Here is a 23,556-nt window from a genome sequence, read left to right as displayed (position 1 = left end):
ACTCCCTTTGGTCCCATTTCCAGTTGTTTGTGCTCCGTCATTCACTTGATCCAATGTCTGCCTCTCTCCCTGGCAGTCGGGACCTGCCCGCGTCGCAGTATGATCTGAAGACCTATTGGGGTCGCGTGCGCCATGCCGCCGACATTGCTGATCCTCGGTAAGTTCAGATTGAAGATATTGGTGGGTTTCCCAGTATATACTGATCATCGCAATCATACTAGGACCCTATTCGTTTCGTCTACCGGTCTCGAAAATGCCAAGAGCCTCATTGCTTCTTACAAGCAGAACCGCATCCCGATCATGACACCGGAGTTGTGGTCGGCGAAGAAGCTGGTTGATGCGACACTGCACCCTGGTATGGGCTCATCAAAGTCATATAATAGCCACTAGCTAACATAGGACCGACCAGACACCGGAACTCCCGTTTTCTTGCCCTTCCGCATGTCGTGCTACGTGCTCTCCAACTTAGTCGTCACAGCAGGCATGTTGACCCCAGGATTGCAGGTGAGCATCTCTTTAGCGCATACCCAAATATACACACACCTGAACAATGTACTGACAATATAGACAACCGGCACTCTCCTCTGGCAAATTGGTAACCAGTCCCTCAACGTCGCCGTCAACAACGCAAACGCCAACAAATCTACCCCCCTCTCCTTCTCCCAAATCGGCAAGTCCTACCTCATGGCTGTCTCAGCATCCTGCTCCGTCGCAGTCGGCCTGAATGCCCTCGTCCCTCGCATCAAGAGCATTTCCCCGAACACCCGCCTCATCCTCTCCCGCCTCGTCCCCTTCGCTGCTGTTGCCAGCGCATCCGCCCTGAACGTCTTCCTCATGCGCGGCGAGGAGATCCGTCAGGGTATTGACGTCTACCCCGTCCTCTCAGCTGCTGAGCGTGCCAAGCGCGAGCTCAACGAGGACGCCGAGCCAGTTCAGAGTCTCGGCAAGAGTAAGAAGGCTGCTAAACTTGCCGTCGGCGAGACGGCTATCTCCCGTGTCTTGAACGCTACACCTATCATGGTCCTACCGCCGCTAATCCTCGTTCGTCTGGAGAAGACGGACTGGCTGCGTGCCCGCCCCCGCATGGTTACGCCTGTCAACTTGGCGCTGATTCTGGGTACTTCGATCTTTGCGCTGCCGCTTGCGCTCGCTGCGTTCCCGTCTCGCCAAGCTATCAGTGTTGATAGCCTTGAGGAGGAGTTCAGGGGTCGTGGTGGTGATTTGGGCATGGTGGAGTTCAATCGCGGAATGTAAGTTTTTGATCTTAGGCGTTTCGCAGCGTGCATATTACATTGTCTTTGCATAGGTCAGACAATACATAGACCCGTTTTCCGTTTATAAATGTCAGTATTGTTGTCCTTATAGACCATTCAATGAAGAATAGGTCCCACTATGCCCTTAAGAATGCCCTCAGCCCGCTCCGCTATATCTAGCAATTCATCATCTCCCCAGCGCCGGCCCATCAGCTCCAACCCAACAGGAACACCAAACACAGCAGAAGCAGTCTTAGGGCTCCGCCCAGCTGTATTCCACATGTTAGTCCAATACTTCATACTGAATAGAATCACCTACCGGGAATACAAATAGCAGGCCTCCCCGTCAACGCAGCCAAAACACCATTCCGTCCAGACTGCTTCTTCGCACCAATCCTCACAGGAAGCTGTGTCTGGTGCGGATATACCAGCGCGTCGACATCATATCGATCGAAACATTGTTTCACAGACTCTTTGAGAGCGGTAATATACTCCAGTCGACTTCGATATGCCTCGCTCGTCAGTGAAAATGTCCCAGGGTCTTCCAGTGCTGCAGAGAAAACATGCGTCATGGCTTGTGGCTCGAACTCGCCGCTCTGAGCAATAGACTCCAGTGATTGGTGCGGTGTTGATGAAACCAGTGGCGACTGCAGGAACTCGTCGAGATAGTGCTTGAACTCAAAAGCCTGTGTATCCGCCTTTTCAAACAGGGTTCCATAACTCCAGTCTGGATGACTAGATGGGGCAATAGGCACCAAAGTGATATCCGCATCTTGTTCCTGTATAGAATCCAAGCTCGACCGGATAATCTCCTGCACGATCTGGTTCTCGGCGATGTACTCCGACTCCACGGTTGCATCTGTATAGCTTTCAGGCTGAAAATAAGCCTCCAAGACTCCAATTCGAACTTGACGACTGGATCGAGGTATCGCTTCAGATGCATCCTTAGAATACACCTTCCCCCCATCCGTCCTCTTCATAACCCCATACAAAACCCTCACGTCCCCAACACTCCTCCCCATCGGCCCAGCCGCATCCTGTGTCTGGGAAACAGGTACAATCCCCATGCACGACACCCTCCCCGTCGACGGCCGGAAGCCCACGATTCCACACGCAGACGCAGGCGATCGCAACGAGTTCATCGTGTCTGTCCCACACCCCGCGAGCCCAAAGTTCGCCGCTAGCGCCGCGCCTGTCCCACCGGAGGATCCGCCCGGTGTGCGGGTCTTGTCGTATGGGTTCAGCGTTTGCCCGCCGAGCGAGGAGAGGGTTATTCCTTGCAAGGCAAATTCATGGAGGTTCGCCTTTGCTAGGATTATTGCTCCTGCGGCGCGTAGCTGGGAGACGACTTCGCTGTCATCTTTGGTGCGTAGGTTATGGAGAGCTTCCACGCCTGCGCTTGTTGGTAGATCTGCAGTGCTGTAGTTGTCTTTCAGGATTATGGGCACGCTGTGTAATGGTGGGAATGGTTTGTTGGTTTGGTTGAAGGTGAGTGTTTCGGTGACTTTTTCTATGGCGGTTTCTAGAGCTGCGCTGTTTATGGTGATGAGGGATTTGAGGGTCCCGTCGTGCTGCTTGATTGCTTCGAGGTATTTGTTTACCAGCTCCGGGCCAATGGAGGGGTCTATACGGAGCAGTTCATGAAATTTGGTGATTGTCATCTCTTCTGCCTGCCACGCTGGAGAGTCCATGGTGTTGAGTGGATTGGATAGAGGGGGACTTGGTGTTGGAGTTCCCCGGATGGTGGTGACCTCGGTATCTAACGATCGGCGCAATTCATGCACGCCAATACATGAATATGCAATTCAATTGACGAGTCGAGTATTGCTAATTCATGCTTTGCTCTGAACTAGCAATGTCAATTGTAACAGAAGTGGCCTAACTTTATAGAACGTGATGCGGCTTCAGGTTGTTCCGCTCCGATGTATAAAGAGACTGAGGCAAGGAGAGTCATATGCAGATTTGAAGAATTAGGAAATTGGAAAGAAACACATATATACACACATACGGTTAACAAGTGGACGCCACAAACAATCAAATGGTATAATCATCCAGACCTTAGCCTAAACCCTCCAGGGCTCCCAAAGCCGGATTCCATAAACACGGGGAAAGCAGAAATAACATGTAACCAGCGCCTTTAAGAATGGCATAGAAAGGATAGATAAAGCAAATAATGAAAGACCGAATAGCATCAGAGGATAGGTCCCTCAAGGATACATCGATTCCGGTTGCTCAAGGGTCCAATGCACCTGCCATGTGGTGTCACAAAGACAGCCGAAGCCTGCAGCCACCTGCAGGAGTCGAGGGGAAATCCCAGGGACCGAAAAGAAATTAAAAGAGAAGAGAAAAAAAAACATCGTGATCATGATTTTCCGAAGTGCAAACACCATTCCGTCCCATTCGCGATAGAGAAAAAGATTACCCTCAAGATATGAGCATTCTATCCATAGCTGGATCCTGTTCACGCCGGTTGAATTCCCCTTCTGATGCCGTAAAAGAGCCGAGTATAGGCGATTGTAGATGTGCAAACTGGATCGAAGGCCTAGGTGCGTGCTTGGCGATGCAATCCTTGGCCGATCCGGTAAGCCTCTGTGCCATCATCAACAAGTGTCTCTTTAAACCACGGGTGCTTCAATGCCTCCTTGGCAGTGATCCGGCTCTTGGGATCGTAGACAAAGATCTGTTGCAGCAAATCCAGGAAGGACCGGTTGAAGGGTGTGTTGGTAGGGATGAACTCCTATAGTAGACGAAATTAGCCAAAGTCCCACAGGCAGATATGCGAAACACTCACTGTCAAAGACTTCATCGCGCGCACATACTTCCGCGAAGCCCGGGTCGTTTCACTGTTGGGGTAGTCGATCTTACTTCGATTGAAGTACCTGGTAAAGTTAGTTCCAATTACAGAAAGATTGAAGGGTCATATTTACTTGGAAGCAGAATTGAGACTACCACCTCGGCCCGCCATGACTTTCTTCACCAAAGCGGTGTCGATTCGGTTGCCAATGACAGATTCCATCATCGCCAGATGCTCAAGATTGTCATGTGTCTGGAACAGGGCATCTCCGGTGAAAAATTCCACCAGGATACACCCAATACTCCAGATATCACATGGGAAGCTCCAGCCCAGGTTTAATATAATTTCAGGGGCTCGGTAGTGACGGGTAGACACGACAGACGAGTGATATTCATCATCGAAGGTCGCCGAACCAAAGTCGATGAGTCGGATTTCCCCATCGAGGAGAACGCGGCGCTGCCGCGCGTTGCGAGCTGTGGCGTGGGAAGAGGATGGTATAGTGCGGTTGTAAGTGAAAGTTTGATAAGCGTTGCTGACGAGGAGGATGTTTTCGGGTTTGAGGTCGGTGTGGATAAGGTTTAGGTCATGGAGGACTAATAGGTCAGTGGGCTGATATATAGATATAGAGGTGGTGGGGAACCTACAGGCAACACTGGTGAACAGTTGCCGAGCAAACTGTTGAATCTGACTGCTCGGGAATGGGACAAAGCCATTTCCCTTGAGGAAATCAAATACGCTTTGTCCCAGTAGATCAGTGACAATGCAGATGTGATTCCGGAAGTCAAAGCAGTCCCGAAGGTGGATGCATTTGTTGCGGTTGCTCTTGTCATTCGAAGCCAGAGTTGACAAGACTCGCAGCTCGATTCGAGATGCATCGCGATACTTTTGGATCGAGCGTATGATTTTGACTGCACAGCGAGCCTTGCGCTGCTTGTCATAGGCTTCGACAACTTTGCCGAACGTACCTTGGCCTAAAAGTTTGATCACAGAGTCTTGAGCGGAGTTAGCATAGTCAACAAGATACCAGAGATCTCTCTATACTCACATCGATCTGTCAATGGCGTGTCGGGTGTGACAATATAATGGCCATCGTCATCGTCAAATTTCTTGTTCTGAGAACTAGTGTACTGATCGAGCAAATTTTTGTCAGTGGATTTGCACGAAAGATCTGGCAAAGATAATAAAAAACACTCACATCGCGAACGACCGGCACAGGGACATCCTTTGCTTTGATCGGCGGCTTTGGAGGTGGGACATAACTCAGGAAAGCATCGCCTGCGGTCTCCAACTCTCGTCGCTTCTGCTCATCGCGAGTGGATTTTCGAGTGGCGCGTTTCCGCTTTTGACCAACAGAGCCATCCTCGTAGTATACACCATTGCTCGGCCCCGAACTGCCTTGTGAGCCAAGCGAAGTTGGAGCTGTGGTGTGTAAAGATGCGGTTCGATCGGTCGATAAGGAGGTGGCGGAGGATTCTTCGCCGTAATGCTGGGGATTGATTGAAAAGGACGGGCGGTCATAGTGACCCAGGTCATAGGCGGTTTCAATCCCCGTTCGCCGCCTCTTTCCAGCGGGCTGAGGAGCCGCAGGTGGTTTGTCCGAAGTAGTCACGGGAGGAGCTGGGGCACCATTGGACGGCTCTGGACCGGGACTGTCATCGATCACAATGACTTCCTTGGGAAGACCATTCTTGTAGAACTCGGTCCAGTCTGGTTTCTTTCTCCGACCCCCAACGGAGGGAGCCGCGCTAGAGCCACTCTGGTGGGTCATAGCCGACGGAGTTGTTGTCGCGGGGGGAATTCTCGGAGGTTGGGTGTAAGGAAGGGTCGTCGTTGTCGGGGAGGGGACGGGAATGGCGTAGGGGTTCGCGAGGCGAGGTCCTGCTGCAGCGGTGGAAGCCGGGTAGGAGGTATTCGGCTGATACGAAGGGTGGTGAGGATATCCGTAAGCCTGATGATGAGAAGGATGCGTTGCAGTCGCCGTGGACGGGGTGGACATTGTGCAAGGTTATCCTGCCCGTCACACGAACAGTAGGAAGGTGGAGGTAAAGATTGGTCTAATTTGTGACCGAGAGTTCGATACCGCGCGTCACTGCTCCTCGGGTGGATACAGTGATCTCAAGGCAGGACAAGCCAGCCAGAGAGGAACCAGGTCGACAGAGATTGAGGTTAAGTGTGTCTGGAAGGAGATCGGAGACGTGAAGATGACGGGCTGAGGCGGTGGGAGGGGAAAGAGAGTTTTTTCTCAAAGTTGCATTTCGACAAGTTCAGGAAGTTCAGGAAGTAAATCACAGAAGAACCTGGCGACATTGGTTAAACGGAGGGGAAAGGGCCTGGAGGCAAAGTGATGATGGAAGAGTCGGAGAGTTGGGATCCGTTGCCGATCAACTGGGATTTTGGGATTTTGGAGATTTTGTCCGATTTTATTCTGTATAATCATGATCGTTGCCTGAAATATGGTTAATTACTGTTTATATTGTACTTCTTTTAATTCTTTCCATCCTTATTCAACTTCCTAACTCTTTGAATATGTAGGTTAATACGTTCGTTATTCACCGATTCTCTATTCTATACATGTTAAACCCTCCAGAGGTCCATGCGCCTCTAGGGAGAAAACGCGGGATATTATCTCCTTCCAGTACACCCTGTGAATGCAATTAAGGAGGATCTAGAGTCCTAGAGTCCTAGCGGCGCCACAAGGCGCCTTAAGGGCCATCGGGAGAATCGTGTCCAAGCCCTGGCTTAGTCGAATCCAGTCCACAAGGGAGAACCTCAATCTCAATGATATCGAGAATCCCAAGATCGAAAAGTATATCAAATACCGTTACAACTCTAGGAAGTTGTAGGAAATGCTGATATCACGACTATGCCGCCCCATATTGATACTACCTCCCCGGGGGCCAGGCATTCCAACTGAGTCAGCATCCAGATTGGCCCGGAGGAAATACACCAAATCAGATATATATAGGTGTAATAGAAATTGAATGTTGATGAAGTTTTCAATGGGCTATTAGTGAATACAAGAGAAAGGTGGAACATGGGAGAGAAGGGGCTGTATAGAGACAATAGGAAAATAACATATATACTGAACAAAACTTCATACATATTGCTTGTCAGGTTACAGCCATTGGAATCCAATAAAACTTTCTTATCGAGTAATAGATATCTAAAAGTGAGGCAATTCAAAAGTAAACCCAAATAGATGCTAGATATACTAATCACGGACAATGTATACATATTCACTTGAACGGCAGGATAATAGAGAAGATTCGAATGTTTCGACTGTTGCCTTGGCTCTAAACAATTCGTATTGTTGACCTGATCTGGATATCTTTAGACCGTAGCCAAATCGAGCAACTTGATATATCTAACCTGGCCTAGCTTGTGATAGCAAGAACTGTAGAATCCTCAGGACAAGAGATCTACAACAGACTCCTGAAAGGATATGTATAACATGAGATAGACAGAGATACCCGTCTGATCCAGCAAATCCCCGGTTATTGCATTTTTACCTGTGGCCATAGGAAAACATGTACATATCCTAGACGAGAGGGTAATTTATTGAGGTAAAGAAAGTTCCTTCCTCTATCCTCTCAAAAATGTATGCTCAACGTGTAGTTGGATGAAATTAAAGATGGCTTCACAACCTGACAACACCTCCATAAGCCTGCCGACGCCACCATACACACACACAGAATACAAGAACTCCTGATGCCCGGAACCACAGGGCTCCCGTGGGCCAACAAAGAAATTAGGGAAGAAAATAAGATTACAAACATTTATGACCCAGTCAGTTTCGATCCCGATCCTCTTTGGGATCCTTCAGGTAACCCCTCTGCACATGCCTGGTCGCTCGTCCATCCGCCTCCAGCATGAACAAGATATCTCTCACCTGAATGCCTGCCCCTTTCTCTTGATCTTCACGCCAGATTCCGAGGAGACGCTGAGTCTGACTGGGTGTGGATTCGCCGACACTAGTCTTTTCAGGACCGGCGGTGGGGGTGGAAGGAGTCGGACGTGAGGGAGACGAGAATCCACCGGTCTTGCCGCCAGGCTTCAACCACGAGTATGATTTTTTGGCACCGAACATACTGCGGCTACCCCCGGACAAAGCCATGCGGGCCGTTTCCACAGACTGTGCATGCTGTTGGGCCTCGGTTGCTTTGGAATCCTGCATTTTCTTCGCTTCTTTTTTGGTGACTGACTTTTTATCGAGACTGGGCGCCCTTTCGCCGAGAGGTGTCGAGGGTGCAGAGCCCATTGGATCGATAGAGTCAGCTCGACCGGCCTCATCAAGAATGGCATTGCTGTTGCGTTTGGCACGCTTTGCTGCGCGCCTTTCCTCTTGCGAACTCTCTCGGTGGATGAATGCTCTGTATCTTGCCGCATTGGACTTTGCACTGGAGGATTCAATGGTAGCATGAGCACCTGTCAAGTTAATTAGTATCAAGTCCGTAGAGTGGGTATGAGCAAAATCGTACGTTTCACAGGGGTTTGAGTGCTTCCCGTAGCCTGCACAAGGGGTTTCGCGACATCTTTCCACTCATTGGGCACTACGCCATGAGAATGTGCTCGGCGACTTCGAGCAAGAGTCGAGGCGTAGTCGATGACGCCCCTAAATCTTTCTTCGGTGGAAATAGATAGAAGGTTCAGGATGTCCACGAGAGGAGCACCTTCCTGGTTGAGAATTGTCTGACCGGTGCGCACTACAGAAGAGCCATCCGGACCAGTAACTTCAATCGGCTGTGGTCGGCCAGGTACGGGGTGAAAGAGGCCTTCTGAGGGAATTCGCACACCAAGGTCAAAGCCTCGCTTCTGGAGCTTCTGCTCGAGAAGCTTTGTGATCAAGAATGGTTCTTGGATGTGATACTGTGCTCGCCTTGCTGCAATAGTGTCCTCGCGAGTCGGTTCATTGGGATCCTTGAAAGGAACATGTGCTTGGGAGGATTGGCCGGTGAACGAGTCGTGTGTGATCGCCGGTTTGATTTGAGGCAAATCACCGAAGCTGGCTGAAGCCGAGGGCGTTCCCGGGGCAGAGCCTTGAGACGTGAAGGAGGTGTTGATAGGTGGCGGGTATTGAGACTGTGGTCCTCGATGGGGAGGCTGCGCCTGCGCATTCTGCCCTGAAAAGCTCTGTGTGAGAAATGCTTCCTCTTCCCTCACATCGATTCCAGATGACGCTAGAACATCCGTCAGCTCAGCAGCATCCGTTGTTTTGTCCGCTGGGCGAGAAGGAGGACCCATGGTCCCGGGAGGAGCGGGGGCAGGTGTCGAAGAGATGTTCATATTCATGCTCATATTCATCGGCGTTCCGTTCATTGGGGATGGGTTTTGCGGTAGCTGCACTGCGTTGAAGCTCGGAGAACCGTAAGGAGACTGCGTTTGAGAAGGCGGCAGAGGAGAGAGGCGAGGTCGCTTAGATGGAGGAGGTGCAGCGCCTCCATTCACAGGAGATGCTACCGAATTTGGGGATGGGGACGAGACAGGTGGGGAGAAAGGTTGGGAGGCAAACTGCGGCGGCGGGGGTGCCTGCTGTTGTGGATGCCGAGCTTGTGCCATTGTGATGTGTGACTGCCCAGTGAGAGCAAAACTGGATTTCAGATGAGATAACGCCTATTGCGCCGAGCCGTCGTAGCCTTGCAGATGAATCGAGGTCCACGCGTGGCCGTTAAACTGAGCGGATTGCTCGCACCGCCAACTTCCACCACCTTTGACCATCTCAATATTGAATTCCAACCATATACGCGAGACGTGAATCGTGAAATAGTTGGCTCGAGCGCAAAAGGAATAGTAATCGGGGAGACACGGGAGATACGTGATGTGGTAAGGAGCTTTCTAGGTGGTCGAACTCTGCTCCGCGGATCGCGGATCGCGACACACGTGACTAAGCTTGACTAAGCTCTCCAAATCTGCGGGTGTTCAAGTGAGGTTTCGCCTGCTGCCAAAGAGATCACTCTTCTATTGAATCACAGTCTTCAAGGGTGCATTGACATCTGCTTTAAACACTGAGCAGCAGCATTTCTTATAGCCTTTGTTGCGCAAGTCATGGGTGTTGATCGAAGCTCATATTGATATCCTGAGCTTTACCGTGCGACGCGGGTACTAGTGCCCTTCAACTAGGCTTCTCAAACTCATACTAAGAAACCTGTCAATCTCCTGACATCTTACCCAATTAATTCTTGGCACCATGGCCTCCAAGCGCAAAGCCTCGTCAATGGGAACGGCCATTGACGATGAGCCCGTTGACCCATCAGACGAACTGGCATTCTACTGTCTCGGCGGCGGCAATGAAGTTGGACGGAGTTGTCACATCCTGGAATATAAAGGAAAGACAGTGATGGTAAGTCCTGGTGGAATGAGAAATGAAGTCGCAAATACTGACTTGGCTTCTGTAGCTTGACGCGGGCATGCATCCAGCAAAAGAAGGCTTCTCCGCACTTCCATTCTTCGACGAGTTCGATCTGAGCACAGTGGATGTTCTTTTAATCAGCCAGTACGTGCATCTTTTTTATTTACATAATATACGGAATGGCAAGCTCGAGGCATTCTACACTTACCCATATGAGGCTGGGTTATTTGGCGGTCTATTGCCTCTGCTGCCTCAATGGAACACATTCCCCTGCATATATATGAGAAAGCTCAATACAATTCAATGTCATGCATATATTTCTTGTATCACTGTACCCTCTTGAGTTTCGAATTCGAGTTCTCCTTCAGCGCGTTTATTGTTATCGCAGTTGACTAACAGTCTGATTTGTATAGTTTCCATGTTGACCATTCATCCGCCCTCCCATATGTTCTCAGCAAGACAAACTTCAAAGGAAGAGTCTTCATGACTCCGGCAACCCGAGCAATCTACAAATGGCTCATTCAAGACAACGTTCGGGTCAGCAACACATCCTCTTCCTCCGATCAACGCACCACGTTATACACCGAGCGTGATCACTTGTCAACACTTCCCATGATTGAAACCATTGACTTTTACACAACACATACGATCAATGGCATTCGTATTACCCCGTATCCTGCCGGACATGTTCTCGGTGCTGCCATGTTCAAAGTTGATATTGCGGGGTTGGTGACTTTGTTTACAGGAGGTAAGTTTGCCTTGTTATTTGTCATCTACAGAATTGTCAATCAAATTGCTAACGTAACCGGCTAGACTACTCTCGCGAGGAAGACAGACACTTGATTCCCGCCGCGGTGCCCAAGGGCACGAAGATCGATGTTCTCATCACAGAATCTACATTCGGCATTTCCTCCAATCCGCCTCGATTGGAACGTGAGGCCGCCTTGATGAAGTCAATAACGAGCGTTCTCAACCGTGGAGGTCGAGTTCTGATGCCCGTGTTTGCTCTCGGACGTGCCCAAGAGCTGCTTCTTATCCTTGATGAATATTGGGAAACCCACCCAGAACTCCAAAAATTCCCCATCTACTACATTGGAAACATGGCACGACGATGCATGGTTGTATACCAAACATATATTGGTGCCATGAACGATAATATAAAGCGACTCTTCCGACAGCGTATGGCCGAGGCCGAGGCCAGCGGTAATAAGAGCGTGAGTGTCGGACCTTGGGATTTCCGATTCGTTCGAAGTCTCCGCAGCTTAGAGCGTTTCGACGATGTTGGAGGATGTGTGATGCTTGCCTCTCCCGGCATGTTGCAGACGGGAACAAGTCGCGAGCTGCTGGAAAGATGGGCACCAAGTGATCGCAACGGCGTTGTCATGACCGGCTACAGCGTTGAGGGAACCATGGCTAAGGGGTTACTTAATGAACCTGATCAGATCCCGGCTGTCATGTCTAAGGTTTCCGCTGGGCACGGTCGTGGTCGTGTTCCCGGAGTGAATGACGAGGATCAGAAAGTTATGATCCCTCGTCGTTGCACTGTTGACGAGGTCAGCTTTGCAGCCCACGTCGATGGCGTGGAAAATCGTACTTTCATTGAGGAAGTCGGAGCACCAGTTGTGGTAAGTGTGACATCCACCAGTTTATTTGAAATTCTACTGACATCCCCAAGATCCTCGTTCACGGCGAAAAACATCAGATGATGAGGCTGAAGTCGAAACTGCTCAGCCTTAACGCAGATAAAGCCGTCAAAGTCAAAGTTTATACCCCAGCAAACTGCGACGAAGTTCGCATCCCTTTCAAGAAGGACAAGATTGCCAAGGTCGTCGGCAAGCTCGCAGAGCTTGCGCCTCCATCGGAGAATGATGATGCCCAGCTCATGGCTGGAGTCTTAGTACAAAATGGGTTTAACCTGTCATTGATGGCCCCTGATGACCTACAGGAGTACGCGGGCTTGACAACCACGACTATTACTTGCAAACAGCATATCACTCTTAGCTCCGCGAGCATGGACTTGATCCGATGGGCTCTCGAGGGAACTTTCGGAGCCATCGAAGAAATTGGGAATAGCAAGAAGACTGAGACCAACGGCAAGAAAGACATGCATACTGACGACATCCTAAAGCAAGAGGATGCCGACGAGGAAATTCCATCAGACGAGACACAGACATTCCTTGTCATGGGGTGTGTGTATCTCCGCCATCACTCACGCAGCCGTGAAGTTGAATTGGAATGGGAAGGTAATATGATGAACGACGGAGTGGCAGATGCAGTTATGGCTGTTCTGCTCACAGTCGAAAGCAGCCCTGCCTCCGTAAAGCGTATGAATTTCTACCCCTACTCCCCTCTTTGCTTATGCTAACTTCTACGGTTCTAGAATCGGCCAAAAACAAGCACCACCACCATCATCATGACGATGACGACATGGAAATCCCCTCACTTCCTCACAACCCTCATGCTCAGTCTGGACCACAAGAGCGGCTTGCTCGTATGCTGATGATGCTCGAGGCCCAATTCGGCGGCGACAACATTGGCCCCATTGAACGCCCACGAGTCCCGGGTGATCTCGCACTCGGCCCACAAGATGATGGCGAAGAGGTGAACGAAGAGCGAATTGCCGACATTGAGGCTGCAGAGCTGGATCGTCTTATCACAATGGGTATCCCCGTCCCAGGTATTGAGATCAGGGTGGACAAGCATATTGCCCGCGTGTGGCTCGAGGACCTAGAAGTCGAGTGTACGAACCCTGTCCTGCGAGACCGCATTCGTGTAGTCGTTGAACGGGCCATTGAGACTGTCGCTGGCCTGTGGGCAGAGAGCTCAATTCATCAGGACGTGACGTTTAGTGGCTCTGCCAACGGGCCAAAGGGGATTGAACTGGCCGATAGGAAGAAAGCAGCTGCTATTGAGGCCCGATCTTGATCTCTCACGTATCTGTATAATAATCAAATATCCCAGCATTCACATGATTTGACGTTTCTAAATCTCCTTTGCCATCTAACCCGGGGTGTTCTATTTGACAAAATGATATTGTTTAAATAATTGCACATTCCAAGCTACAGAAGCGGACTCTTAAAGTAGAGATAGAGTGCGCTCTATAGGGAGGCAAAAACCTCCTCCATAACTTTCTCTAGCGTGTCAACGATGATACCAATCTCCTCTTTCGACACGATATAAGGTGGCGCGAGGATAAGATGATCTCCTTTAATTCCATCCACGGTCCCAGAACAGCCATACAGCGAGACACTGTGCTCCGGCTGGAGACCCTTCTCCTGAATCCGGTAAGACAGACGATCCTTGGGGTCAAATGGCTCTTTCGTGGCTTTATCTTTAACAAATTCAAGCTGGAAAGAGTTAGCAACACATTTTTTTATTGGTTGTGTAATACCAACTAGAGGAAAGATGCAACTTACACCCCAGAACAATCCTTTTCCGCGAATATCTCCCACGTGAGGATGGCTCTCAAATCGCTGCTTCAACTGTTTCTCAAGGTAAGCACCCATGGTCCGGACATTGTCCAGTAGAGACTGTTCCTGGATAGTCTTTTGCACAGCCAACGCAGCAGCACATGAAATTGGATGGCCTTGGTATGTCTGTCCGTGGCGGAATTGCCCAGTGCCTTTGTCCATAGTCTGCACAATAGAGTCACTGATCAAGATGGCCGATACTGACGCGTAGCCACCACCCAGACCCTTTGCAATAGCCTGGATATCGGGGACAATACCCTCTTGTTCCCAGACATGCATGGTCCCGCAACGACCCATACCGCTCATAATCTCGTCAAGGATCAAGAGGGCACCGTGTTTCTCGCAAACGGCTTTCATCGCACGGAAGTACCCTGGTACTGCGGGGACACAACCGAGAGCCTAATGAGTATAAGTTGGATAATCTGGCAGTGTAGAGTTCAAGATAGGAAGTCATACCGCGCCGACGACTGGCTCTGCAATGAATGCGCACACAGTTTCGGGTCCGACACGTTGGAATTCTGCGTCTAGCTCGGCTGCCAGACGTTCCACATAGTCTGCATCAGACTCACTGTCTCGCTTTCCACGATATGCATAGCATGGGGAAACATGGGAAACGTTCTTGGAGAGAAGTGGTTCAAATGGCTGCCGACGCTGAACGTGGCCACCGACCGAAAGGGCCCCAAGCGTGGTGCCGTGGTAGGATGGAAGGCGCGCAATGAACCTGATACGCTCAGTTTGGGGGGTTGGAAGCTCCAAGAAATATTGGCGTGCTAGCTTAAGTGCAGCCTCGACGGCCTCAGACCCTGGATATCGTCAGCACTGTATGTGTGAACTGAATTTTTGGTTCTTGGAGGGGCTGCCCTAACCCACCCGAGCTGGTTATAAAGACCTTGGAGAGTTTTCCTCCAGTAGAGTCCACTAGGAGTTGGGCAAGATCCTCAGCTACCTGGGTGCCAAAGAAAGCAGAATGGCAGTAGGATATCTGGTCCATCTGATCCTTGATCATCTGGGTGACCTGCTCGTTACCGTGTCCTAGACAAGATACAGCTGCACCACCTGTGGCATCGAGGAACTTGGTCCCATCTTCCAGAAACACATAGCACCCTTTGCCGCCAATGGCTTTCTTTGGGACAAAGCGTGTGTCCCGGTGAAGAATGGCACTAGACTTGGTTTCTGGGAAGTATATCAGAATGAAGAATATGCCAGGATATTGCAATCAACGTACCAGTCATAGTGAATTGGAGAAATGTGAGAGTAAGAATGGATTGAGAAGATGAAACGGGTGATATATGTAGTCTATCTCCCGAGGTTTCACCCGAGGCAATGGGATGTTATGCGGGGCTAAGTGGGTTCGGCATGCCGAAGTGAAGAGGCCGAGCCCTCTATTGGTCTGGGGGGCGGACTTTTGGGGTCCGAATTGATTCCCTATCTAAGGTATCTGCCGAGTCTATCTGCCCAGTTCTCTTTAAGAGAGCTTTAGATTACCCTATAGCAATGACACATGGGAGCATAGGAGAAGATGCATGATAGAGCTGAATCTTAGTCTACAGTCATTTTCCTGTGCCGCTTTTTAGGGTTCGAAGTATTTCCCGAGGTCATATAGGGTGATTACTCAGCCTTGGAGTGCCACCACTCGCACTTAGTAAACAACCAGTAGTTCCAAGGCTAACGAATGCCAGGCTATAAAATCTATCTGTTCATAAAACAAAGCTTTATATGCATGGGAGCTTTTGATTCTAGGTCTTCACCCGAACTTGAGCATCTGATAGCACCCATGCAAGCTAATCTACCTTTGAATTGATAATCTGCAATGAATGGAATTCTGGCGCGAGTATAATAGCTATACTGACAATGATCGATCTGCTTGGAAGTCTGATATATTCATTGACAACACGCTAGAGACTTCATTTACGTTCTTGTCGCGGATGTTGAAGATTGAATGAACTCGTTATATGCAAAAACCATCCGCTGCCTGTCTCTGCTTCTGGTTTATCTCTTCTATAAGTAGCTCGTTTCCTTCTTACCTGGTGATATTGTCTGTATATATATATATACTTACCAAAAACTACGAAACACAAGACATCGATGAGTGAATCCAACCTTGGAAGGTAATGTCAGTTGAATAGTTGCATGTAAGTAGATTCACAGACATGTACGTACACATAATATGTAGGTAGTGACATTTCCTTGACCGTGACGTTCCAAACTTTCTGAGAGCTTCTAACCCAGAGCCGTTATCTACACTGTCACCCATTCCTCTAATACCGTCTCTCCTTCATTCTCCTCCAGACAACTCACTTGATTTCATTTGGTCAACATGACTGTACCGCAAGCTCAGCTGCATGTCTTTCCCCGGTCCTTCTTTCAACAAGGACTTCCCTTCTCTTGAGACTCTTCAAGCACTTGGAATGCATGGATTTCAAGTGTCCTTGGATCCGCAAAAAATGAAGCTCTGCAATTCAAGCCGTGCTTCTAATCTCATCCGGACAAACTTCTTCGAATGTATCCTAAACACCCTATGGTGGAGGAAGAGGACCAGGACTGTCTGAAGCTGTGTATTCCCAGCGTACAGGATATCATGGAAACGGCCTGGAAGAAGTATTCTTCTGAAGTCGCACCAATACTTCAGAACCTCAGATGGCAGGGCCATTCAAGGTTGAATCAAACATATGATGCTTATAGTCAAGCCGAAGGCGTAGAGGGTGCTATTGATGCTCACCTGCGTATGACGACGCAAGACCCATCTGAGTTATTCGCACTCGAAGACCTTAGAAACCAAAGCTACTGGAAGTAAGCAGACTACAAGGAATTCTTTATTTCGATACATGCGTAACATCTCGTAGCCCGGAATACAAAGAAGGCAACTCTGATTACATACGAGATGCTCCTCTCTCAAAAGTGTGGGAGCTGGTCAGTCATTACCAATACACGGATTACCCTTGCAAGCCACAGTCGGTCATGTCATGTCTAACTCATGTTCGTCCCACGACACATGAGCTGCACGCTATCATATGTGCGATGCTTCTTCGAGCAAGTCATAAGTCATTCAATACATGCATATATTCTGATTCTCTCTTTCATGGGTGAGAAGCTGGCGAGAATTATTCAAGCTATGGATGATGGAAAGGCGCTGGTCTTACAACACTCGCAATTGTGGAACTTTGCGGACACAGAAGCAGCACCAGTGAATTATTCGTCCGGTATAGGTTAAGTCAGCCAGTTGGTGGGGATACCCATTGTCAATTAGATAACCTCTCTTGCTTTTCTGTTTGATTATATCGAAACTCGTTGGCTGCTGAATTTGATGTTGTATACTTAATATTGACGTGCAGTTAAACATCCCCACGTCCCACCGCCCGCACACTTCATTCTGCCCCTCTGACTTGGCCACAATTCGGCCTTCCCCAGACATCTCTCCATTCAACTTCAACCATAATGTCACGTCACGCCCAAATCGAGGAAGTCTCCGACTCCGACCCAGAAGAGGTCGCCCCCTCTTACGACTCTGACGAGGACCTCCCCAGCAATGCCATCATAGCACCCGTGAATGTCCCGACCAAGGCTGCTGCACCTCAACCCCAACAACGACAGATGCCCATGCCATCAATGCCATCCATGCCAGCGCCTGAGCCCCAGCGCGAGATCCCCCAACACTTCTCATGCTTGTACCCCGTGTACTTTGATAAGACCCGATCGCGCGCCGAGGGCCGCAAAGTCGGTGCGGAGCTCGCAGTGGAAAACCCTCTTGCGCGAGATATCGTCGATGCCGTCCAGATGCTTGGCTTGAATGCCGGCTTGGAGCCTGAGAAGCTGCATCCTAAAGATTGGGCAAATCCTGGTCGTGTCCGTGTGCAGGTTAAGAATGAGGATGGTCAATTAGCCAACCCGAAGATTAAGAACAGTACGTGGTTGATAATTATGGAATGGAGGGGGTTTTTTTTATCTTTGGACTTGAACTGACCTTTCTGCTTAGAGCACCACCTCTATATTCTTGTCGCACAGTACTTGAAGGCTAACCCTACCACCGAAAAATCACCCTACAGGCTACGAATCCGTGGCCTGCCCATGCCCGAGAAGCTACCACCCGCTCCTGCTGCCCCACGCGGTTGGAAGATCGGAAAGATCCTACCTATCCATTCACCTGCCTACAGTGGTGGTGGTGTCAGTGACAACCCCCTCAAGGATGCAATGGCCGAGATGCAGGGTATGCAGGGCATGGAGGGAATGCCGAACATGTCTGAAATGATGAGCCAAATGGGTGGAATGGGCGGACTGAGTAATATGTTGGGAGGACTAGGTGGACTAGGTGGAATGGGTGGAATGGGCGGAATGGGTGGCGAGCCCTCAGGGGCAGGTCCGGAAAAGAAAAAGAAGGAAAAGAGAAAGGTGATCAGGGCATGATTTAGCATGTCCTTTCTTCTGTGTTCCACTTGCATTGTATGGCGATGGGCGTTGCTTTTTCCTCCCTGATTTTTGATGCACTCGAGAAAGGAATACTTCCTTGATACCACGGACCTCCATCGGAATTGATCTTATTGTACATCCACCTCCAATCGTGTTTCTACCTGGTAGTTCTATGACCATACTTATGCAAACGTCCTGGGATCAATTAGGGTTGCCCTAGTCTGGACTAAATATGTAGGCTGTAGCACGCAATTCCCGTTGATCGCCATCTAGCTTTGGAGAGTCCCCGAATTACCTGTGTCTCATATCCTATTTATCTCCGGTTGTCGAAGCCAGTATGACAAGGGTCAGAATTTTAGCCACCTTCTTAGTGAGGCTTATAAAAAAAACCCCAATTTGGGCCTCTCGACTTCGGAGGCCCCTATCCGAAATCCGGGGTGGTAATCAAGGGAAAGTGGCCCATGCTTTGTGAACTTACATGCATTATACTTATGCAATATATGCGGATCAGTAATTACTAGATTATAGGGATTATCACGATCTGGTGGCCAGGTGAGGGAATTTAAATTGCTTGATTTCAAAGTGACCAGGTCACTAGGTCATACTTGAAGTTGTTACCATTGGCTATGTCTAGATTCCCCTGGTATGTTGTGATGGCCATAGGACCAATGAGAACTAGGAAGGATTATAATCATATATTTATTTTAGACCTAGTGACCTGGTCATCTCGCTCACTACTAGTGTACTTGCTTTGGTGGTGTTGATTTCATCTCGCAAGTTTGCAGCGGATTCATTGGACAGGGAACAAACAGATATATCACATGCCCATAGAAGGGGTGAAATTGTACTAAAACGGCTAAAAATGGACGTGTTCATCGGTGTCATTATCATGCCGTACCTCTGTGTCTTTCGGGTGTCCTCCATTTCTATACTGCCAGAGTCGACTGAAGTCCTTGACGCGCAGTACTCGACCCACATCATTCGTTTGTGACCGCTGCAGGCTCAGTGTGGCGGGGAGAAATGCCTCGTCTCGGGCTATCGTGGGTTGATACCTGATTCGATGCGGGGGGCCATCATATCCGTTTATACCGGCGGTTGCCCATGGCTCGACTTCCATATCCATGAATGGATTGGAATCTAGGGTTTTCATATCAGGGCCTAGAGTAAACATGTTGTCCAAGTAATGCATATTGAGTAGGTGGCCTGAATTTGGGCGCACGAACAGCCGGCCCATGTATCGATTCGGGATGTCCACAAAGTGGAGCACACCTCCCAGAGCCACAATATCAGCTGCGTTGGCGTAATGCTCGATATGGCCGATGGATTGGTCAAATTGGTGCATTAGATCAGGTGTTGACATTCTCTGTGGTTTTCCTGGTTTTGTCCATCGTGGATTGTTGAAGTGATTTGCGGCATTTCCAAACGTATACACCTCCAAGTGATGTAGGAGATCGTGTGGTAGCTCATCCAGAAGCCAGTCCACGACAAGCCCCCCTTCAATACCACCTTGACTGTGAAGAAGTAGAACCACCCTGTCACATTCTGGGTCCAATAGAGCTTCCTTGACCAAGGCATACGATCGTCGTATATCGTCAGTCGCGTATGCAAAATCCCGCTGAATCAGACATTCGATGAGATCAAAGACGATACCCGCGCTATTCTCATTAGTGTTTGTAAAACTGGAATCCAAGGAGTCACTTACGTGCGATTGTGCACACCTGTCACTTTCCGACCAAAGATGTATGACAGTTGATCGATATTCATCTGTACCCAGTGATGCCTGCAGGTAGTTGGGTCAGCAACTGAAAACAGCCCTGGAGGGAGTCATGGGGATGTCTCTCCTACCCAGCTGCAATTCCATTTATATATAGCCAACGCTCCCGCTCATGACCTGGTCGCTCGATCACGGGAACCTGGGACACCAGGACCCTCTGGAAGCCGTTCAACAACAACATCACAATCGCATAATTGATAGTGAAACCAATAGCAGAATAAACAAGGATCCATAGACCTGGGATCATGCAGATGACCATGATCGGCAACGAGAGCAGGAAAACAAGTTGATAAACCACGAGGAATATATGGATCAACACGGTAGCTCCATTGCGTAACGAGGGATAGAACTCGTCCCATTCATGAGTACGAGCTAGATTCAGGGGCAGGAAGATACCTGGAAGTGCCCATAGCTTTGAAACAAACAGGACCAAGTCGCTCCAGAGTAACTTTATCGGTGAGGCAGTGTAGGGCAACGGAGTACCCTCCTTACCGGGACAAGTCATTGTAGAACATATAGAGAAGTGTAAAGTTGTAAAATTTGAGATGAAGGGATAAGAAAAGAAATTGTCATGTGATACCTTTTTGGCGCCAGCCTATACCTCGGGAGATCTCCCGGGCGATCCAAGTATGTTATGACTGCACCTGTTTATGCCTTAGTATCTGAGATAATCAGAGTGATATTATTGACATTCTTACATTTGTGAAATGAGATTTATGTCTCTGGCAAAGCAAACATGAGTCTGAAATGACCATGAATACTTTGCTACACAAAGCACAATTTAGATATGGATAGATCAAGACATTGGTGGAATGAGAAAGGAGAACTTTAATGAACAAGACGATTTTTTCGATTGCTACCACGGAAAAGATATCTTCGGTTGATCTTCACACCTGCGTGGCGCATTTCACTTTGATGCCATCGTGCAATGACCTTGGCGGCGGCGGCAATCGAAACATCGCTAGGCTGCCAGTATCCTGGAACACGGAGGGATAGACACCATCTGACATCGTGATGGACGGGTTCGGATGAAATGATGCCATCCCTAGCGTTGATGCGAACCACTACAAGATCCATCAACTCTTCGTCGTTGTACTTGTGGTCAGCCCAGTTGAAGAACACAGTCACCCATTGGTTGGCCCCAGCTCGAGGATATTCTTCTCGAATGTTTCGTCCGTTTGGATAATTGAACATTCCTCGATTCCTGACGTGCTTCTTTCCTTTCTTTGTGACTCGAGCGTCAATAGCCGAGACTTTGTTTCCCATCGTAGAAATGTATGAGGTAGAGAGATAGAGATATTGATAAGACAGAAAAAAACAAGACAGAAAAAAACAAGACAGAAAAAAGAAATGAGACGAAAGGATGAGAGGATGAGACAAGACAAGTCTAATATTCTAATATATTGAACGAGACGAAAAGAACAAAGAGCATTGAGAAGTTCTTCAATAGTACAGTTCATTGTGATTAAGTCGTAGACCTATCAATAGGATCATTTTCTTTGATGGTCATAGAAGTAAATACCAATAGGACGTTACAAGAAGATATTTGTTCTCTTTGAGGACTGTAAAGACATTGTTTGGAGTTATGTCATGAAACCACGTCGAGAACAGTCCACTTCATCGGAAGTATATAAACATCCTTGCGAAGACGGAATATCAAGACTAACTTCAAACCATTCTCTCAGCTCAGTGAGGCGCCGTGTACCCAAGTTGTGATACGAACAAAGACAATCTAGTGATTATATCCTATTCCAAGCAAGGATAACCCCGAACTAACCTCCAAACCCCATATTGTTTTCGCTTAGGAAAAGCACCTATCCTCCGAAGTTGATTAGAGGGCTACCACATTCCATCCTTCTTAACACGATAATCAAAAACAATGGGAAAAGATGGAGGGTGGTTCGAAAATAGACGAGACACCATCGGTAGCCGTAGATCCATTTTCTCAGGACAAAGAGACACCCGGTTTGTCACTGACCTGAGAAGGGACGAACTGAAGAAGCTAACACAGATCCTGCACATAGACAACACAAGGACAAGACACACTGATGAGATTGTTAAGCGTATGATCCGCGAGTTGCCCAAGAATATGCGCCGTGATCGCTGGTCAAGAACGAACAAGGATTTGTGCGATGCCCATCAGGGCTTGAATGCAGATCTCATGGCCGATTTGTTCAATCTTGTCCAGAGGGAGGTTGGTCACCACCTTCGCAAGTTTGACGCGTGCCCGGACTTGCTGAAGCCTCTCGATATATTGATCATACAGAAACTACAGGCTATACGGGGCATGTGGGAGAAACCCGACTCCAAAGATCAGGCTGTCTTAGAAGCATGGAATTATGAGATCAGTTGTTGTCAGGGGTGTATGGTAGCTCGGGTTGCGAGTGGCAAGAATGCATTGCGCAATCTTCGAATTGTCCTGCTCGCTCGCACGCAGACCCGTTTGAACCATGCCCCACGAAGACTGATGAAATTCGTCGACACCTGCATTGACCTATTCCCTGATGAAGTGGATGAGCTATATGGCATATCTAGTCAGTTTGCATTCATCCTGAAGGATACCCGCAAAGCCTGCAGCAAGGCCTGGTCTAAAGATCCGGCACATGCGGATTCCAAGCCCTCACGGCGAAGGCACACCCATCATGGAAAGACCGACAAAAGTGATAAGAATGGAAAAAGCGCACGTAGCCATAGACCGGCTCGTGAGTATGACCCAAGGAAGAAGTATACCCAGCCACCACCACCAATCACATCGGTCCACCCCGCAGAAAGGTATGTCCCCAAATCTTCTTCGTCGTCGTCCCGATGTACTGACATTGACACGGAAGGCCACGGGATGTATCGTTTGACGTCAAGCCCTTCCAGGAAAGCCGCGAAAACATCATATCACATGAAGCGAGATCGACGCTCGGACCCGAACTCGAATCGCATCACTAGATTCATGGATCTCGCCAATGACAACTATCAAGGCTTAGGAATCAGCATGGAAAGGTGGAGTGGGAGCACTGTCTGTGGACCTCCTGTAAGCCCCTCGTCATCTAGCACTGCAAGTACTTTCGCGGGAACTTTGGAGGAAATCGACGAATTGCTTGAGATGTACAAGGGTTTGGGAACAAATCCCTCACTAAGCAGCCTATGTCCGGTACATGGGAGTCGTTCCCCATCAATATGTTCCACTGACATTGAGTGGAGTGATGAAGACCGGAGAAAGCCGGAGAGTGGTTGGCTCAACAGCAAGGACTACTTGGAATCCGGGTGAAGAGTCGAATATGATTTGATCTTTTGTCCTCGAATCTGGGTGCTTTGTTTCTTTGTGTTCGTTTGTTTTGTTTTGATCTTGTATGTCAATATCTGGCTAGAGTCGGGGTGTTTTTGAGAATAATTTCATGATATTTGCAAATGTATTTAACAAATACCCAGGGGAAAATGTAAATGGCAAATAATAGACATTATTGACAGTAGGTCGTAGAGCGAACCATGTACAAAAACATTGACTGGCCCATTCTGAAGTATTA

The 23,556-nt window shown here is 48.8% G+C and overlaps 10 protein-coding genes across 10 annotated transcripts; 5 read left to right on the top strand and 5 right to left on the bottom strand.

Moving 5' to 3' along the window:
- Positions 1–53: 53 nt before the first annotated feature.
- On the top strand, positions 54–1,254 carry N7447_003281 (sideroflexin family transporter; the record flags this gene model as incomplete). The annotated part of the gene is made up of 4 exons (XM_057227556.1): positions 54–157; positions 222–355; positions 410–504; positions 568–1,254. The coding sequence occupies 4 exons, from the start codon at positions 54–56 to the stop codon at positions 1,252–1,254; spliced, it is 1,020 nt and encodes a 339-aa protein (XP_057086897.1).
- Positions 1,255–1,370: 116 nt separating this feature from the next.
- N7447_003280 (amidase) lies at positions 1,371–2,944 on the bottom strand (the record flags this gene model as incomplete). Its single annotated transcript, XM_057227555.1, has 2 exons — positions 1,371–1,522; positions 1,573–2,944. The coding sequence occupies 2 exons, from the start codon at positions 2,942–2,944 to the stop codon at positions 1,371–1,373; spliced, it is 1,524 nt and encodes a 507-aa protein (XP_057086896.1).
- Positions 2,945–3,795: 851 nt separating this feature from the next.
- Positions 3,796–6,043, bottom strand: N7447_003279 (putative protein kinase (Lkh1); the record flags this gene model as incomplete). The annotated part of the gene is made up of 6 exons (XM_057227554.1): positions 3,796–3,990; positions 4,045–4,132; positions 4,181–4,640; positions 4,692–5,039; positions 5,093–5,174; positions 5,243–6,043. 6 exons carry the CDS (start codon positions 6,041–6,043, stop codon positions 3,796–3,798), a joined length of 1,974 nt encoding a protein of 657 aa, XP_057086895.1.
- Positions 6,044–7,834: 1,791 nt separating this feature from the next.
- N7447_003278 (uncharacterized protein) lies at positions 7,835–9,603 on the bottom strand (the record flags this gene model as incomplete). The annotated part of the gene is made up of 2 exons (XM_057227553.1): positions 7,835–8,472; positions 8,526–9,603. 2 exons carry the CDS (start codon positions 9,601–9,603, stop codon positions 7,835–7,837), a joined length of 1,716 nt encoding a protein of 571 aa, XP_057086894.1.
- A 628-nt stretch (positions 9,604–10,231) lies between these two features.
- ysh1 (cleavage polyadenylation factor subunit YSH1) lies at positions 10,232–13,318 on the top strand (the record flags this gene model as incomplete). Its single annotated transcript, XM_057227552.1, has 6 exons — positions 10,232–10,384; positions 10,440–10,537; positions 10,807–11,141; positions 11,207–12,018; positions 12,069–12,717; positions 12,774–13,318. The coding sequence occupies 6 exons, from the start codon at positions 10,232–10,234 to the stop codon at positions 13,316–13,318; spliced, it is 2,592 nt and encodes an 863-aa protein (XP_057086893.1).
- A 173-nt stretch (positions 13,319–13,491) lies between these two features.
- On the bottom strand, positions 13,492–15,095 carry N7447_003276 (aminotransferase, class III; the record flags this gene model as incomplete). Its single annotated transcript, XM_057227551.1, has 5 exons — positions 13,492–13,740; positions 13,810–14,262; positions 14,320–14,666; positions 14,734–15,036; positions 15,089–15,095. The coding sequence occupies 5 exons, from the start codon at positions 15,093–15,095 to the stop codon at positions 13,492–13,494; spliced, it is 1,359 nt and encodes a 452-aa protein (XP_057086892.1).
- A 1,268-nt stretch (positions 15,096–16,363) lies between these two features.
- On the top strand, positions 16,364–17,074 carry N7447_003275 (uncharacterized protein; the record flags this gene model as incomplete). The annotated part of the gene is made up of 3 exons (XM_057227550.1): positions 16,364–16,653; positions 16,707–16,814; positions 16,906–17,074. The coding sequence occupies 3 exons, from the start codon at positions 16,364–16,366 to the stop codon at positions 17,072–17,074; spliced, it is 567 nt and encodes a 188-aa protein (XP_057086891.1).
- Positions 17,075–17,298: 224 nt separating this feature from the next.
- On the top strand, positions 17,299–18,264 carry N7447_003274 (RNA-binding signal recognition particle subunit SEC65; the record flags this gene model as incomplete). The annotated part of the gene is made up of 2 exons (XM_057227549.1): positions 17,299–17,764; positions 17,837–18,264. 2 exons carry the CDS (start codon positions 17,299–17,301, stop codon positions 18,262–18,264), a joined length of 894 nt encoding a protein of 297 aa, XP_057086890.1.
- Positions 18,265–19,123: 859 nt separating this feature from the next.
- Positions 19,124–21,307, bottom strand: N7447_003273 (uncharacterized protein; the record flags this gene model as incomplete). Its single annotated transcript, XM_057227548.1, has 4 exons — positions 19,124–19,922; positions 19,970–20,047; positions 20,113–20,528; positions 20,879–21,307. 4 exons carry the CDS (start codon positions 21,305–21,307, stop codon positions 19,124–19,126), a joined length of 1,722 nt encoding a protein of 573 aa, XP_057086889.1.
- Positions 21,308–21,920: 613 nt separating this feature from the next.
- Positions 21,921–23,300, top strand: N7447_003272 (uncharacterized protein; the record flags this gene model as incomplete). Its single annotated transcript, XM_057227547.1, has 1 exon — positions 21,921–23,300. The coding sequence occupies one exon, from the start codon at positions 21,921–21,923 to the stop codon at positions 23,298–23,300; it is 1,380 nt and encodes a 459-aa protein (XP_057086888.1).
- Positions 23,301–23,556: the final 256 nt, after the last annotated feature.

Source organism: Penicillium robsamsonii, assembly GCF_028829455.1.
Source record: "Penicillium robsamsonii strain IBT 29466 chromosome Unknown utg000002l_segment0_segment0, whole genome shotgun sequence".
In the NCBI taxonomy this organism is placed as follows: domain Eukaryota; kingdom Fungi; phylum Ascomycota; class Eurotiomycetes; order Eurotiales; family Aspergillaceae; genus Penicillium; species Penicillium robsamsonii.
The sequence above is the reverse complement of the archived record's forward strand: the minus strand, read 5'-3'. Positions and strand labels throughout refer to the sequence as shown.